This window comes from Oncorhynchus mykiss, chromosome 10 (genome assembly GCF_013265735.2).
Source record: "Oncorhynchus mykiss isolate Arlee chromosome 10, USDA_OmykA_1.1, whole genome shotgun sequence".
NCBI classification, from domain to species: Eukaryota; Metazoa; Chordata; class Actinopteri; order Salmoniformes; family Salmonidae; genus Oncorhynchus; species Oncorhynchus mykiss.
Window position 1 is genome coordinate 18,308,268 of NC_048574.1, and position 18,814 is coordinate 18,327,081.

Genomic DNA, 18,814 nt, shown 5'->3' on the forward strand with positions numbered 1-18,814 from the left:
GCTAACTTGGCAGAGTGAGCCCACTGAAGAACGGCCAGACGAGTAGGAACGGGAACGAAAAGAAGGTTCCTAGGACAAGCGCGCGGCGACGGAGTGTGAGTGAGCGCTTGTTTTACCTGCCTCTCAATTCCCCAGACAGTCAACCCGACAACACGCCCCTCAGGGAGAATCCCCTCGGGGTCAGTGGAGGCTACTGAAGAACTGAAGAGACGAGACAAAGCATCAGGCTTGGTGTTCTTAGAGCCCGGACGATAAGAAATCACGAACTCGAAACGAGCGAAAAACAGCGCCCAACGCGCCTGACGCGCATTAAGTCGTTTGGCAGAACGGATGTACTCAAGGTTCCTATGGTCAGTCCAAACGACAAAAGGAACGGTCGCCCCCTCCAACCACTGTCGCCATTCGCCTAGGGCTAACCGGATGGCGAGCAGTTCGCGGTTACCCACATCATAGTTACGTTCCGACGGCGACAGGCGATGAGAAAAATACGCGCATGGGTGGACCTTGTCGTCAGAGAGGGAGCGCTGAGAAAGAATGGCTCCCACGCCCACCTCTGACGCGTCAACCTCGACAACGAACTGTCTAGAGACGTCAGGTGTAACAAGGATAGGAGCGGATGTAAAACGATTCTTGAGGAGATCAAAAGCTCCCTGGGCGGAAACGGACCACTTAAAGCACGTCTTGACAGAAGTAAGGGCTGTGAGAGGAGCTGCCACCTGACCGAAATTACGGATGAAACGACGATAGAAGTTTGCGAAGCCGAGAAAGCGCTGCAGCTCGACGCGTGACTTAGGGACGGGCCAATCAATGACAGCTTGGACCTTAGCGGGATCCATCTTAATGCCTTCAGCGGAAATAACAGAACCGAGAAACGTGACGGAGGAGGCATGAAAAGTGCACTTCTCAGCCTTCACAAAAAGACAATTCTCTAAAAGGCGCTGGAGGACACGTCGAACGTGCTGAACATGAATCTGGAGTGACGGTGAAAAAATCAGGATATCGTCAAGGTAAACGAAAACAAAGATGTTCAGCATGTCTCTCAGGACATCATTGACTAATGCCTGAAAGACAGCTGGAGCGTTAGCGAGGCCGAAAGGAAGAACCCGGTATTCAAAGTGCCCTAACGGAGTGTTAAACGCCGTCTTCCACTCGTCCCCCTCCCTGATGCGCACGAGATGGTAAGCGTTACGAAGGTCCAACTTAGTGAAAAACCTGGCTCCCTGCAGGATCTCGAAGGCTGAAGACATAAGAGGAAGCGGATAACGATTCTTCACTGTTATGTCATTCAGCCCTCGATAATCTATGCAGGGGCGCAGAGACCCGTCCTTCTTCTTGACAAAAAAAAACCCCGCTCCGGCGGGAGAGGAGGAGGGGACTATGGTACCGGCGTCAAGAGCTACAGACAAATAATCTTCGAGAGCCTTACGTTCGGGAGCCGACAGAGAGTATAGTCTACCCCGGGGGGGGGTGGTTCCCGGAAGGAGATCAATACTACAATCATACGACCGGTGTGGAGGAAGAGAGGTGGCCCTGGACCGACTGAACACCGTGCGCAGATCGTGATATTCCTCCGGCACCCCTGTCAAATCACCAGGCTCCTCCTGTGAAGAAGAGACAGAGGAAACAGGAGGGATAGCAGACATTAAACATTTCACATGACAAGAGACGTTCCAGGAGAGGATAGAATTACTAGACCAATTAATGGAAGGATTATGACAAACTAGCCAGGGATGGCCCAAAACAACAGGTGTAAAAGGTGAACGAAAAATTAAAAAAGAAATGGTTTCACTATGATTACCAGAAACAGTGAGGGTTAAAGGTAGCGTCTCACGCTGAATCCTGGGGAGAGGACTACCATCCAGGGCGAACAAGGCCGTGGGCTCCTTTAACTGTCTGAGAGGAATGTCATGTTCCCGAGCCCAGGTCTCGTCCATAAAACAGCCCTCCGCCCCAGAGTCTATTAAGGCACTGCAGGAAGCTGACGAACCGGTCCAGCGTAGATGGACCGACAAGGTAGTGCAGGATCTTGAAGGAGAGACAGGAGTAGTAGCGCTCACCAGTAGCCCTCCGCTTACTGACGAGCTCTGGCCTTTTACTGGACATGAAGTGACAAAATGACCAGCGGAACCGCAATAGAGACAGAGGCGGTTGGTGATTCTCCGTTCCCTCTCCTTAGTCGAGATGCGGATACCTCCCAGCTGCATGGGCTCAGCACCCGAGCCGGCAGAGGAAGATGGTAGTGATGCGGAGAGGGGGGCGACGGAGAGCGCGAGCTCCTTTCCACGAGCTCGGTGACGAAGATCAACCCGTCGCTCAATGCGAATAGCGAGTTCAATCAAGGAATCCACGCTGGAAGGAACCTCCCGGGAGAGAATCTCATCCTTTACCTCTGCGCGGAGACCCTCCAGAAGACGAGCGAGCAAGGCCGGCTCGTTCCAGCCACTGGAGACAGCAAGAGTGCGAAACTCAATAGAGTAGTCTGTTATGGATCGATTGCCTTGACATAGGGAAGACAGGGCCCTGGAAGCCTCCTCCCCAAAAACAGATCGATCAAAAACCCGTATCATCTCCTCCTTAAAGTCCTGATACTGGTTAGTACACTCAGCCCTTGCCTCCCAGATTGCCGTGCCCCACTCACGAGCCCGTCCAATAAGGAGAGATATGACGTAGGCGACACGAGCAGTGCTCCTGGAGTAAGTGTTGGGCTGGAGAGAAAACACAATATCACACTGGGTGAGGAACGAGCGGCATTCAGTGGGCTCCCCAGAGTAACACGGCGGGTTATTGATTCTGGGCTCCGGAGATTCGAAAGCCCTGGAAGTGGCCGGTGGATCGAGGCGGAGATGGTGAACCTGTTCTGTGAGGTTGGAGACTTGGGTGGCCAGGGTCTCAACGGCATGTCGAGCAGCAGACACTTCCTGCTCGTGTCTGCCTAGCATCGCTCCCTGGATCCCGACGGCTGAGTGGAGAGGATCCGAAGTCGCTGGGTCCATTCTTGGTCGGATTCTTCTGTTATGGTGAGTGAATGAGGACCCAAAAGCGAACTAACTTAAACAGAGCTTCTTTAATAACCAAACATAGGTAGGCTCAGATAGACCGGCAGATTCCGACAGGACAGGACAAGGTTACAGCAAACATGACGATAGTCTGGCTCAGGCATGAAACACAAACAAGAATCCGACAAGGACAGGAACAGAAACAGAGAGAGATATAGGGACCTAATCAGAGGGAAAAAGGGAACAGGTGGGAAACGGGGTGAATGGGTAGTTAGAGGAGACAAGGAACAGCTGGGAGAAAGCGGGGGAGAAAAGGTAACCTAACAACGACCAGCAGAGGGAGACAGGGTGAAGGGAAAGGACAGAGACAAGACACAACATGACACTACTTTACTTTATTTTATAGTACTACTGATTATCATTACTGCATTGTTGGGAAAGAGCTTGCAAGAAATGCATTTCACAATTCCGAGCACGTGCCAATAAAACTTGAAACTAAAATTTAAACTTACTATCAACAGCTGTAGGAGAGTGTAACCCCATTTACATTGTCAAACCGACAGGTTGTCTCACTGTTTTATGCAGGTTGGCATTTATTGCCTTCCAGGCACGATTCATGACAAATGTCAGTCTGCCTGAGGGCTGAAATTCTGCATTTGTAAGCCGTTTTTTGCAAAATAGCTTAAAACCTCTAGTGACTCCCCATCCCGCATGCGGGAGCGTAATCATCGTCTGACACTAATTAGCATAACGCAACGGACGTAAATATCCCTAGAAAATATTCCTATTCATGAAAATCACAAATTAAATATATTGAGACACAGCTTAGCCTTTTGTTAATCACCTTGTCATCTTAGATTTTCAAAATATGCTTTACAGCCAAAGCTAGACAAGCATTTGTCTAAGTTTATCGATAGCCTAGCATAGCATTATGTTCAGCTAGCAGCAGGTAACTTGGTCAAGGAAATCAGAAAAGCAATCAAATTAAATCGTTTACCTTTGATGAGCTGTTTTCACTCACGAGACTCCCAGTTAGATAGCAAATGTTCCTTTTTTCCAAAAATATTATTTTTGAAGCCGAAATAGCTCCGTTTGTTCTTCACGTTTGGCTGAAATTGCAGTCACGAAAACCGAAAAATATTCCAAATTAGCTCCATAATATCGACAGAAACATGGCAAACGTTGTTTATAATCAATCCTCAAGGTGTTTTTCAAATATCTATTCGATAATATATCCATCGGGACAATTAGTTTTTCATTGGATTAATGGCTACCTCTGTATTTTACGCGAGAGTCTCTCTGACAGCATCAGGTGACCACTTGCGCAATGTAGCTGCTTACGGGTATTCTTCAACATAAATGCGTAAAACTACGTCACAATGCTGTAGACACCTTCGGGAATACAGAGAAATAGTAATCTGGTTGATAGCCCATTCACTGCTCAATAGGGACTCATTGGAACGCAGCGCTTTCAAAACATGAGGCACTTCCGGATTGGATTTTTCTCAGGCTTTCGCCTGCAACATAAGTTCTGTTATATTCACAGACAATATTTTACAGTTTTGGAAACTTTAGAGTGTTTTCTATCCTAAGCTGTCAATTATATGCATATTCTAGCATCTTGTCCTGACAAAATATCCCGTTTAAAACAGGAACGTTTTTTTTTTCTCCCAAAAATGAAAACACTGCCCCCTAGTCACAACAGGTTAATTCTGAATCATAGAGCTAGATTTGTTTTAATCTCGTGTGAGGGTGATAGCAGACAGCTTCTCTGTATGAAGGTGAAAGCAATGCATTTCTGGTGTAATCAATTATCAACCTCCGCAGAAACCCTTTCAGTCAATGGGCTCATTAGAGTTCCCAGTGGACTAGCTCTATCCATATTGCTTTCTCTTTCCTTGCTCATTAAGCAGTCTTCAATGTGAAATCAATCCTAAATTTGTGTGGCCAGTGTGTGTGTGTGTGTGTGTGTGTGTGTGTGTGTGTGTGTGTGTGTGTGTGTGTGTGTGTGTGTGTGTGTGTGTGTGTGTGTGTGTGTGTGTGTGTGTGTGTGTGTGTGTGTGTGTGTGTGTGTGAGTGAGAGAGAGAGAGAGAGGGTCAGAAGGTTGGTTGTTTTAGATCACAATACTTTTTGTGCTAATTAAATCAAATCAAATAAAATGTATTTATATAGCCCTTCGTACATCAGCTGATATCTCAAAGTGCTGTACAGAAACCCAACCTAAAACCCCAAACAGCAAGCAATGCAGGTGTAGAAGCACGGTGGCTAGGAAAAACTCCCTAGAAAGCCAAAACCTATGAAGAAACCTAGAGAGGAACCAGGCTATGTGGGGTGGCCAGTTCTCTTCTGGCTGTGCCGGGTGGAGATTATAACAGAACATGGCCAAGATGTTCAAATGTTCATAAATGACCAGCATGGTCAAATAATGATAATCACAGGCAGATCAGTTGAAACTGGAGCAGCAGCACGGCCAGGTGGACTGGGGACAGCAAGGAGTCATCATGTCTGGTAGTCCTGAGGCATGGTCCTAGGGCTCAGGTCCTCCGAGAGAGAGAAAGAAAGAGAGAATTAGAGAATGCATACTTAAATTCACACAGGACACCGGATAGGACAGGAGAAGTACTCCAGATATAACAAACTGACCCTAGCCCCCCGACACAAACTACTGCAGCATATATACTGGAGGCTGAGACAGGAAGGGACAGGAGACACTGTGGCCCCATCCGATGACACCCCCGGACAGGGCCAAAACAGGAAGGATATAACCCCACCCACTTTGCCAAAGCACAGCCCCCACACCACTAGAGAGATATCTTCAACCACCAACTTACCATCCTGAGACAAGGCCGAGTATAGCCCACAAAGATCTCCGCCACGGCACAACCCGGGGGGGCAACCCAGACAGGAAGATCACATCAGTGGTATCAGTGATATATTACAATATAGTATTATAGTTCAGGCCCTATCAGCATAATTTTTTTGATTGAGATATTCAAAATGTTCATTCTTACTGCAAAGTAATAGTTTTGTCTCGCTCCCGAAATTTTGACAGATCGATTTTAGGCTAATTGAATAAGGCCCAAAGAAACATCAGGCCTCAAAAGGTGGAAACACAAAGAGCAAAATGTTGAGCCTAACACTGGAGCTTAGCCTGATGGTGGAAATGCACCAGGATTTCTCTCCACTTTTATAGCCTATAATAACACAAGTATTACAGTCATGGAATTGTAATTGGCAGATATTTTCTTACAACAATGAACGTATATACCCGATGGGTTGGACGATTCTCTTTAATATATATATACACATACTGAACAAAAATATAAATAAATAAATCTATGGATTTCACATGACTGGGCAGAGGCACAGCCATGGGTGGGCTTTGGAGGGCATAGATCCACCCACTTGGGAGCCAGACCCACCCACTGGAGAGCCAGGCCCACCCACTGGGGAGCCAGAACCAATCAGAATGAGTTTTACGGACAGAAATACCCCTCAGTTTCATCAGCTGTCCGGGTGGCTGGTCTCAGACGATCCCGCAGGTAAAGAAGCCGGATGTGGTGGTCCAAAAACATAAAGATACCCTCTTTTCTACCTGTATTCTGTTCCCCATTCTTACAATGACTCTTTTATTGTGCACATAGGTATTTAATATGCATAGGTCCATGAGCAACCAGCTCTGTTTCTCTTGGAGCATACAGGAACCAAATGGGCATTTCACTGTTACTGTCTGCGATACGGCATGTCATCTGCCTCCATGAAAGCTTCACTATTTTCCCAGTTTCTGTACTGAACCAGCTCTGTTCTGGTTCTATTCTGTATTTTTGAGACTGTAAATGTGTAATGGTCTGACCTGAATGTGCCCAATTGCTGAATGTGTATAGCAATCCGTGTCAGCGATAGGGTTTCAAATATCCATCTCATTCTAATGGTATTATGTTGCAGTTTTTTTATTTTAATGATGGCGATTAGGGATACATTAATCTGTACCTCATCATTTTAGAGGCAGCTCAAGATTAAATCTGTTTACTTGCCCCGATACTCTTTGTGTGTGATGGGATTGTCAACACACACAACTCTGAAATGCACTAAATCAGTTTAAAATGTGTTTGAATCAGGTGTTCCACATCCCAGATAAAAACAGTATGTCATTTTGAATAACACAAGCAATGACAAGGCAACAACAAGCTTTGTTTAGCTGGTAGGTAGCTAGCTAGCTACAAACATATTTTGATTCTTAAAACATGAACATCTCATAGTACAATTTTACATCTTACTTTTAAGTCTTGTAGAATGACTGACATGTTGTGTTTTGTCTATCAGACATAATAAAGTGAAAACATCAATTTCTGGCATTGATGAAAATAGACAATCCCCAGGGATGTGGGGAAAGAATGCATGTACCTCCACCCATGTTTGAAGTGCAAATTTGGACTTTGGAATTCTACCATAACAGGAACTTTGTCTACACTTTGTGTTGCTGTCAACATAAATCGAAATGTTAATGCAAATTGTTTTAAAGGATTCCTTTATATACATTGCTGTGACAAAGTATTTTCCCCCTTCCTGATTTCTTATTTTTTTGCACATTTGTCAAACGTAAATGTTTCACAAAGATAACCCAAGTAAACACAAAATGCAGTTTTTAAGTGATGATTTTATTTACTAAGGGAAAAAAGCTATCTGAACCTTCATGGCCCTATGTGAAAAAGTAATTGCCCCCTAAACCTAATAACTGGTTGTGCCATCCTCAGCAGCAACAACTGCAATCAAGCGTTTGCGATAACAGGCAATGATTCTTTCACATCGCTGTGGAGGAATTTTGGCCCACTCTTCTTTGCAGAATTGTTTTAATTCAGCCACACTGGAGGGTTTTTGAGCATGAACCGCCTTTTTAAGGTCACGCCACATCATCTCAATCGGATTCAAGTCCGGACTCCAAAACCATTTGCAGAACCTTCATTTTTTTTAAGCCATTCAGAGGTGGATTTGCTGGTCTGTTTTGGATCATTGTCCTGCTGCAGAACCCAAGTGCGCTTCAGCTTGAGGTCACGAACTGATGGCCGGACATTCTCCTTCAGGATGTTTTGGTAGAGACCAGAATTCATGGTTCCATCAATCACAGCAAGTCGTCCAGGTCCTGATGCAGCAAAGCAGCCCATCACACTACCACCACCATATTTGACTATTGGTATAATGTTCCTTTTCTGAAATCCTGTGTTACTTTTACGGCAGATGTAACGTGACGTACACCTTCCAAAAAGTTTTGTCTCGTCAGTCCACAGAATATTTTCCCAAAAGTCTTGGGGATCATCAAGATGTTTTTTGCCAAAAGTGTGATGAGCCTTTATGTTCTTTTTGGTCAGCAGATGTTTTCGCCTTGGAACTCTGCCATGGATGCCATTTTTGCACAGTCTCTTTCTTATGGTTGAGTCATGAACACCGACCTTAACTGAGGTCTGCAGTTCTTTAGATGTTGTTGTGGGTTCTTTTGTGACCTCTTGGATGAGTCGTCGCGTCGCTCTTGGGGTAATTTTAGGCCGGCCAATCCTGGCAAGGTTCACCGCTGTTCCAAATGTTCTCCATTTGTGGATACTGGCTCTCACCGTGGTTCGCTGTAGTCCCAAAGCTTTAGAAATGGCTTTGTAAACCTTTCCAGACTGATAGATGTCAATTACTTTTTCTCATCTGTTCCTGAATTTCTTTGAATCGCGGCATGATGTCTTGCTTTTTGAGATCTTTTGGCCTACTTCACTTTTTTCAGACAGGTTCTTTTTAAGGGATTTCTTGATTCAACAGTTCTGGCAGTAATCAGGCCTGGGTGTGGCTAGTGAAATTGAACTCAGCTTTCCAAAAAATTAGATTAACCACAGTAAATTCATGATTTAACAAGGGGAGGCGATTACTTTGTCCCATAGGGCCATGACAGTTTGGATAGCTTTTTCCCTTAATAAATAAAAGTATCACTTAAAAACTGCATTTTGTGTTTACTTGGGTTATCTTTGTGTAATATTACAATTTGTTTGATGATCTGAAACATTTAAGTGTGACAAATGTGCAAAAACATAAGAAATCAGGAAGGGGGCAAATACTTTTTCACAGCACTGTAGATACCTATTGCTTAGCAATATGGAGGAACATTTGTAACTTTTCATACGACTCATGAATATTCAACAGCTGCACAAGTGGCCATATCATTGTCTCTGAGAAATGTGATTTGGAAAATATCTTTAGAACATTAGAATATTGAGCAGCAAGCACAGACTACTAATATTTTGTAACGCTCGTCCTCTTCTTCTGATGAGGAGTAAGAGATGTCGGACCAATGTGCAGCGTGGTAAGTGTCCATAACAATACTTTATTTTTTTAAATTATTTTTTTATTTAACCTTTATTTAACCAGGTAGGCAAGTTGAGAACAAGTTCTCATTTACAATTGCGACCTGGCCAAGATAAAGCAAAGCAGTTTGACAGATACAACGACACAGAGTTACACATGGAGTAAAACAAACATACAGTCAATAATACAGTATAAACAAGTCTATATACGATGTGAGCAAATGAGGTGAGAAGGGAGGTAAAAGGCAAAAAAAGGCCATGGTGGCAAAGTAAATACAATATAGCAAGTAAAACACTGGAATGGTAGATTTGCAATGGAAGAATGTGCAAAGTAGAAATAAAAATAATGGGGTGCAAAGGAGCAAAATAAATAAATTAATTAAATACAGTAGGGAAAGAGGTAGCTGTTTGGGCTAAATTATAGGTGGGCTATGTACTGTGAGCAGCTCTGACAGTTGGTGCTTAAAGCTAGTGAGGGAGATAATTGTTTCCAGTTTCAGAGATTTTTGTAGTTCGTTCCAGTCATTGGCAGCAGAGAACTGGAAGGAGAGGCGGCCAAAGAAAGAATTGGTTTTGGGGGTGACTAGAGAGATATACTGTACCTGCTGGAGCGTGTGCTACAGGTGGGAGATGCTATGGTGACCAGCGAGCTGAGATAAGGGGGGACTTTACCTAGCAGGGTCTTGTAGATGACATGGAGCCAGTGGGTTTGGCGACGAGTATGAAGCGAGGGCCAGCCAACGAGAGCGTACAAGTCGCAATGGTGGGTAGTATATGGGGCTTTGGTGACAAAACGGATTGCACTGTGATAGACTGCATCCAATTTGTTGAATAGGGTATTGGAGGCTATTTTGTAAATGACATCGCCAAAGTCGAGGATTGGTAGGATGGTCAGTTTTACAAGGGTATGTTTGGCAGCATGAGTGAAGGATGCTTTGTTGCGAAATAGGAAGCCAATTCTAGATTTAACTTTGGATTGGAGATGTTTGATATGGGTCTGGAAGGAGAGTTTACAGTCTAACCAGACACCTAAGTATTTGTAGTTGTCCACGTATTCGAAGTCAGAGCCGTCCAGAGTAGTGATGTTGGACAGGCGGGTAGGTGCAGATAGCGATCTGTTGAAGAGCATGCATTTAGTTTTACTTGTATTTAAGAGCAATTGGAGGCCACGGAAGGAGAGTTGTATGGCATTGAAGCTTGCCTGGAGGGTTGTTAACACAGTGTCCAAAGAAGGGCCAGAAGTATACATAATGGTGTCGTCTGCGTAGAGGTGGATCAGAGACTCACCAGCAGCAAGAGCGACCTCATTGATGTATACAGAGAAGAGAGTCGGTCCAAGAATTGAACCCTGTGGCACCCCCATAGAGACTGCCAGAGGTCCGGACAGCAGACCCTCCGATTTGACACACTGAACTCTATCAGAGAAGTAGTTGGTGAACCAGGTGAGGCAATCATTTGAGAAACCAAGGCTGTCGAGTCTGCCGATGAGGATGTGGTGATTGACAGAGTCGAAAGCCTTGGCCAGATCAATGAATACGGCTGCACAGTAATGTTTCTTATCGATGGCGGTTAAGATATCGTTTAGGACCTTGAGCGTGGCTGAGGTGCACCCATGACCAGCTCTGAAACCAGATTGCATAGCAGAGAAGGTATGGTGAGATTCGAAATGGTCGGTAATCTGTTTGTTGACTTGGCTTTCGAAGACCTTAGAAAGGCATGGTAGGATAGATATAGGTCTGTAGCAGTTTGGGTCAAGAGTGTCCCCCCCTTTGAAGAGGGGGATGACCGCAGCTGCTTTCCAATCTTTGGGAATCTCAGACGACACGAAAGAGTGGTTGAACAGGCTAGTAATAGGGGTGGCAACAATTTTGGCAGATAATTTTAGAACGAAAGGGTTTTGCAGCCCTTTCAGAACATCAGCTGAACGGATTTGGGAGAAGGAGAAATGGGGAAGGCTTGGGCGAGTTGCTGTTGGGGGTGCAGTGCTGTTGACCGGGGTAGGAGTAGCCAGGTGGAAAGCATGGCCAGCCGTAGAAAAATGCTTATTGAAATTCTCAATTATGGTGGATTTATCAGTGGTGACAGTGTTTCCTATCTTCAGTGTAGTGGGCAGCTGGGAGGAGGTGTTCTTATTCTCCATGGACTTTACAGTGTCCCAGAACTTTTTTGAGTTAGTGTTGCAGGAAGCAAATTTCTGCTTGAAAAAGCTAGCCTTGGCTTTTCTAACTGCCTGTGTATAATGGTTTCTAGTTTGCCTGAACAGCTGCATATCACGGGGCTGTTCGATGCTAATGCAGAACGCATAGGATGTTTTTGTGTTGGTTAAGGGCAGTCAGGTCTGGGGAGAACTAAGGGCTATATCTGTTCCTGGTTCTGCATTTCTTGAATCGGGCATGTTTATTTAAGATGGTTAGGAAGGCATTTAAAAAAAATATCCAGGCATCCTCTACTGACGGGATGAGATCAATATCCTTCCAGGATACCCCGGCCAGGTCGAATAGAAAGGCCTGCTCGCTGAAGTGTTTCAGGGAGCGTTTTACAGTGATGAGTGGAGGTCGTTTGACCGCTGACCCATTACTGATGCACGCAATGAGGCAGTGATCGCTGAGATCTTGGTTGAAGACAGCAGAGGTGTATTTAGAGGGCAAGTTCGTTATGATGATATCTATGAGGGTGCCCGTGTTTAAGGCATTGGGGAGGTACCTGGTAGGTTCATTGATAATTTGTGTGAGATTGAGGGCATCAAGTTTAGATTGTAGGATGGCTGGGGTGTTAAGCATGTTCTAGTTTAGGTCGCTTAGCAGCACGAGCTCTGAAGATAGATGGGGGGCAATCAGTTCACATATGGTGTCCAGAGCACAGCTGGGGGCAGAGGGTGGTCTATAGCAGGCGGCAACGGTGAGAGACTTGTTTTTAGAGAGGTGGATTTTTAAAAGTAGAAGTTCAAATTGTTTGGGTACAGACCTGGATAGTTGGACAGAACTCTGCAGGCTATCTTTGCAGTAGATTGCAACACCGCCCCCTTTGGCAGTTCTATCTTGTCTGAAAATGTTGCAGTTTGGAATTAAAATTTCAGAATTTTTGGTGGTCTTCCTAAGCCAGGATTCAGACACAGCTAGAACATCCGGGTTGGCAGAGTGTGCTAAAGCAGTGAATAGAACAAACTTAGGGAGGAGGCTTCTAATGTTAACATGCATGAAACCAGGGCTATTACAGTTACAGAAGTCGTCAAAAGAGAGCGCCTGGGGAATAGGAGTGGAGCTAGGCACTGCATGGCCTGGATTCACCTCTACATCGCCAGAGGAACATAGGAGGAGTAGAATAAGGGTGCGGCTAAAAGCAATAAGAATTGGTCGTCTAGAACATCTGGAACAGAGAGTAAAAGGAGGTTTCTGGGGGCGATAAAATAGCATCAAGGTATAATGTACAGACAGAGGTATGGTAGGATGTGAATACAGTGGAGGTAAACCTAGGTATTGAGTGATGAAGAGAGAGATATTGTCTCTAGAAACATCATTGAAACCAGGAGATGTCATTGCATGTGTGGGTGGTGGAACTAATAGGTTGGATAAGGTATAGTGAGCAGGACTAGAGGCTCTACAGTGAAATAAGCCAATGAACACTAACCAGAACAGCAATGGACAAGGCATATTGACATTAAGGAGAGTTATGCTTAGTCGAGTGATCAAAAGGGTCCGGTGAGTGGAGAGGTTGGTTGGGGGTCACGGCGATTTAGACAGCTAGCCAGGCCATCGGTAGCAAGCTAGCATAGGATGGAGGTCTGTTATTAGCCACCTGATGCGTTCCGTCAGTAGATTAGTGGGGTTCCGTGTGGTAGAGGGGATTAATCCAAATCACACAACAACAACAAAAATAAAAACAATAGATGTAGTTATAGAGGCCCAAGAAGAAAACATAATAATAATAATACAAATAAATAAATAAATTGTCCGATTGTCTATTCAGATAGCAGCCGATAAGACAGCTAATGGTTAGCAGGCCGCAGATGGGCGTTCAGGTAACGTCGCGACGGAGGAGCCAGCCGGATAACTCCTTCGGGTAGATAACGTCGGCAGTCCAGTTGTGAAGGCCCGGTGGGGCTCCGCGTAGGCAGTAAAACGGGTCCGGATAGGTGACTGCAGCCCAGGAGTGATTGATGGAACTCAGGAGTGATTGACGGAGCTGGCTAGCTCCGGAATAATTGATGTTTGCTCCGGAATCGACGAAAGCCGATAGTCACACGGATAGCAGCTAGCTAGCTGTGAGATCCAGGTATGAATGTCCAGAGTTAGCGGTTGAAATCCAGGGACATGGAGAGAAAAATTGGTCCGGTATGTTCCGTTCCGAGCCGCGCAGCGCTGCGCCGTACAAAACTGGCGATAGATTTTCGAGCTAAAGGATAGCTGAATACTAACGATTTGCCAGTAAAGAAGCTAACTAGCTTCTGAACTAGCTTCTGGTTAGCTTCTGGGCTAGCTTCTGGCTAGCTCCTGGCTAGCTTCTGGCTAGTTTCTGGCTAGCTTCATGGAGTTTCTGGCTAGCTTCTTGGAGGATTACAGATTTGAGGTAAATAATACTTTTTTATAAATATAAATTGGTGAGGCGGGTTGCAGGAGAGTGTTTTGAAGATGAATTGATGGTAAATTTAAAAGTGTATGTGAAAAAAGTTGTAAATATATATATATATACGGGACACGACAAGACAAGGACAAAATACGTCTGAACTGCTATGCCATCTTGGGATGTTCTTTACGTGAACACTAAACTACAAAATAACAACGTGAATAACCGAAACAAATGAAACAGTCCCGTGTGAAACTGACACAGGAAACAATCACCCACAAATCAAAAGTGAAACCAGGCTACCTAAGTATGGTTCTCAAGCAGGGACAATGATTGACAGCTGCCTCTGATTGAGAACCATACCAGGCCATACACAGAAATCCCAAATCATAGAAAATGGAACATAGACAACCCACCCAACTCACACCCTGACCATACTAAACAAAGACATAACAACAGAACTAAGGTCAGAACGTGACATATTTGCTTTGCTCAGTTTGATATCAGCCGTTTTTATTTTACATTGTGATATGTTTCAATGTAGTGATTGACTGAGGTCTATGAAATATGCATACCTTTGTTTTTCAGCCTCAATACTTTATAAGATCGATATTCTGCACAATGTAAAATTGCGTAAGACATTTAGGATCGATGGGAATGCTCCGATGACAGAGACATTAGTATATTGGTGAAGACGCTGCCGTTCACTTTAAACGCTTGAGCAACCTTTCCTTCCCCTGTCATTGAAGAGGCATTTATTCATTTAACCTACCTTGCTCTCCCATTCATTTCTCTGCATATTTTAACCTGCGCCACTCAGCTCATAACAGCCAGTGTCTATATTTTCAATGACTTTGACAGGCTGCTTTATATCTACAACTGTTAGTGCTGAGCGAATATCCAACGTTTTGGGTGAGGGTGTTATTAAATAAAACTGATTGACCGACGTCGGTTCAATTACCTGAATTCCAAAGTGCCGTTTCAATTAAAGAGAAATAAAATAATTCACGAAAGAAAACAGAGAAATCAAGTCAAGAACTATTTGGGACACAATTTTAAAAATACATTTTACCCCCTTTTCCTTTCATGATTTCCAATTGCGATCCAATTACAATCTTGTCTCATCTATGCAACTTCCCAACGGGCTCGGTAGAGGCAAAGGTCAGGTCATGCGTCCTCCGAAACATGACCCGCCAAACCGTGCTTCTTACCATTTTGTAGTATACACAACTGAAATATTGTATTATTTCATAGTAATTTCCTATTTGTCTATTGATTTCTACCCCATGTGGACCTGACAGAGACAATGGAATATTTTCACTATTTCACTATTTTTGGCTTTGGAATTTCCATAAAAAAATGTCCATTAAAAAATGACTGTAACTTCTTTATTTCATAGTACATTTCATGTAAAAAAAAAAAATTGTTTCAAAACCAAAATTGAAAACGGTTATTATTTTTTAATAATCAAACTGAAACAAAAAAAAACATTAATCGCTCAACACTAGCCACAGTAGCCTTTTCATGGCATCAGCAAACCAGCGCTGTTACTTAAACAGAGAATAATGTACTATAACTCCCTTGTAGATGTACATTTTTCTCACATCACTCATTAATAAGCTAGAGTATGTTTATATAGCATGTTCCCTCTTCAGTGTCGGCCTATTTCACAGAAACTGTGATTTGCACATTTCAAAGACGCAAGTGGCAAATTGAACCCCCACCAGAGAAACGGAGGCACAACAAAAATGCCAGCACCCTACTCTAACATATAACTTTCCCTGCAGCATTCGCCCTCCAATGTGTAAACAAATACCATTGGAGGCAATGGAGCTTTGATGGGAGATGAGGGGTGCTACAAGGTAGGCAGGTTTGCCAGGAAATTATGTTGCTGTGTTTGTACTGATATAACAGACATTACAACATTAATTACATATTTGCTGTGGGTTTCGTTTTCAGGATACTGTGCCGTACTGTGTCTGTGAACTAATACCCAGACATGAGACACCAAAAGCCTCAAAGCAAATGCCCAGTTTTTTATGCAAATCAACTTATTTGCAACCATTGTTTGTTATGCTAACTCCTATCTAGCTAATGCAGCAGACTGTCTGAGTTGTGGCCATTGAGCAAGTGATTAGCATAAAGTAGCAAGATCAAACGGATCCAGCTTTATGTCATTCTAGCCCTCTGCAAATGATTAGTTTCACTGATGTCTACATTTCATCACTTTTTGTCAATAAATAAACCCTCAAATTATAAATTGACTTGATGCATCCTAACAAGTTGGAGGATAAGAGAAGGTCATTTCTGCATTATATTATGTAATATTATCTTTTTTTATCTTACATGGGTGGAAATGTAATCTTGAGGGAGAAATGGTTTGCAACATAATAGTACACACTAAGCTGAATGAAATGGCCCCAACCTTAACAACCAATAGTGGGCAAAATGTTTCATTAATCCCCATCAGGGCAAATGTTCTGATAGATGGAAAGAGCCCTGAGGTGATGCTAGCTAGTGCTACACATTCATTTCCCCCACCCAACAGATGTGTATCATGTTAACAGAGCATGCAACAGGAAGAGAAGCCACTAAATTTGGCCCTTAGGTCTAATAGGAAGCCAAATGGTAATAGGGGAGGGGGAAACTATCAGATTTCCATTTGTAAGCCCCATCTGCTCCCCCATCCCCACCGCACTTTGATACAGCAGCAACAAAAAGGAAGAGCACCCCAGGTGAAGAGGGGAAGTACCCCAGTGCATCGTGGGCCATAAATCATGCCCCCTCAATCAGACCATAATGTGCCTCGGGCTGGAGTACACAGTAGGAGGGAGGGAGGAACGGGGAACTATACAAGAGCAATCGGTTGTGTGCATTACACGTGTTTAGAAAGGGGTGAAGAGACACTCAAGCAGCTAATGTGGTCTCGTAATGGAACAGCGTTGCTCTGCTCTGCAGAGATGAGAGTATCATGTCAGTCCCCTACAGAGGTACTTCATTGCCTGGCCCTCAGACGGTCAGAGTCGACCACACTGTGGGAGTGCACCATTTGTTTGACTAGAGCTGGGCGATATGGACAAAAATCCATATCGCGATAAATGGACCCCTTTTTTCCCGATAATGAGCTATATCAGCTATATCAGCTATAAATTACATGAAATAATTTTTGAAGGAGGCTCAGACAACTCTGAGAAATGTACTGGTTCCTCAAGCAGATATGCAAAATCATCTGTAGTCCTTTGGGAAATCTGATACATGACTGAAAATAACTGATAAAAACAGTGCTCAAGAACATCTACCTCATTGCGAGATGGGAATTATTCCGTTTATCTTCTTGATGTGGAAATAAGTGAAACGGTTCGTGGTGGAATGAACAACAGTCCCCTTCATCTTTTTTTCGGCCTCCTGTTGAGCGTGATGCCGAGTGTAGGCCTGGCCCACACACACATCCAAGAATTCCCTTGTCTTGTATTGTAGGAATTCAAGCAACTTGTGATTTAGGGGGAAAAGTAGTCGAAATCCCCTAACCCTCCCCCTCCCCCACGTACCCTCATTCTCTTTCTCGGGGCCGTGGCAGAAGAAGAGAGGAGGAGAGTGAGGAGTAGAGGGAGAGCTAATTCGTCAATGATCTTTAGCTAATCCCCCCCTCTCTCCCGCTCACTCTCTTTGCCTGAAGGCATTCAAGTAATACATTCCTCCCCCATTCCCACCTCACCCCTCCCCTCCAACACATACAGACACTCGCTCACTCACTGACTCACACACAAACAGGAGAGCCTGCCTGAACACGTCCTGTGGGAGAGGATGAATCGAGCTGGAGATTTTTTTTCCTCGAGTGTGTGGTTCAAGAGTCCTTTGAGGCCTGTGTGTCTTAGCTCTGGCTGGGAGCTAAAATGGTGATTATAGACTGAGGCTAGGTGTGGCGAGACGGGGCGGTGTCAAGGCTTTGTCTACAGCATTAGACCCAGCTAGCGAGGAGGGGTTTGGTCTATAAGGGACTGCTGCCAGAGTGAAGCTGCATGTGGACTGGATTCAAAGAGCTTCTGTGTGTCTTTGCTGTGGACCACGACTGCACCAAAGGGAGTAGAAGCAGAGGTTCAAGAACCTCTGTAGGTCCCCCACAGGCATGTGCTGCAGTGCAAGCAATTGAGACACTAAGAAATCTGTTCCAGTACAGTGAATATCTGTGGAGATATTTTTTTTACTGATGCTTGAGGATCGGTTAATTGTGTGACTGCAAACTCTCTACTGATGATTGGATATTCGCTTTTCAAAGGCTATTCAAGGAAATATACTTTCAATGCCAGGCCATTTGGAACATGGGACTTTTAATCTCTTATTTGGTCTGTCTGGAAAGGCTTTGGCACTTTTATGCCATATTCTTGGTACTTCTGATAAGTATGTCACATCAATAGTGTTTCTTTATGACTGTGTCCTATGCCTGAGCAGATTATATGTTATAGCTTGAGGGTATATGTTTTAAGTTGTTCTTTTCTCTGAGTTTGTGATTATATAACACGTTTTTGTTTGTTCCCACTTTATTTTGTTCCCACTTTATTTTGTCCTAAATTATCTCCCTATTTAACCCTATTTAGCTTGTACATTTTGTCCTCGTCAAATGTCTTGTTGTTTAAAAAACCTCTGCGTTTTGTCCAATTGTTAGCTTCTCAGTCAATTTTAAGACTGACTACTGGTGTGTTATTGAACTCCAGGAACAATCGATTGAGCGTGTTGTGTTGAGCTGAATCTTGTGAACAGCATGTATGATATAGATCAGTGGCCGGGCAGCTTATTAACGCGTAAAAGCGTACAATGACCCAACCTGCCTGCAAGCCACTTGACACATACTGCCCCTTTATCAGATGATTAGTGTTCATTGACTGTTCACATTTCATCCTTCTCTGACTGGGTGAGAT

At 44.1% G+C, this 18,814-nt stretch overlaps 1 protein-coding gene across 2 annotated transcripts in view; it reads left to right on the forward strand.

Annotated features, from left to right (window-relative positions):
- tmem132e (transmembrane protein 132E) overlaps positions 1-18,814 on the forward strand; it is a 362,583-nt gene that overhangs the window by 265,397 nt on the left and 78,372 nt on the right. The window contains exon 1 of one of the 2 annotated variants that reach the window (XM_036989825.1): positions 17,619-18,296. The exons of the other annotated variant lie outside the window; for it this stretch is intronic. Within the exon in view, the coding sequence (XP_036845720.1) occupies positions 18,218-18,296 (79 nt within the window). The 5' untranslated portion in view covers positions 17,619-18,217. Of the gene's footprint in view, positions 1-17,618; positions 18,297-18,814 lie in introns of those variants that run through there. 2 annotated transcript variants of the gene reach the window in all.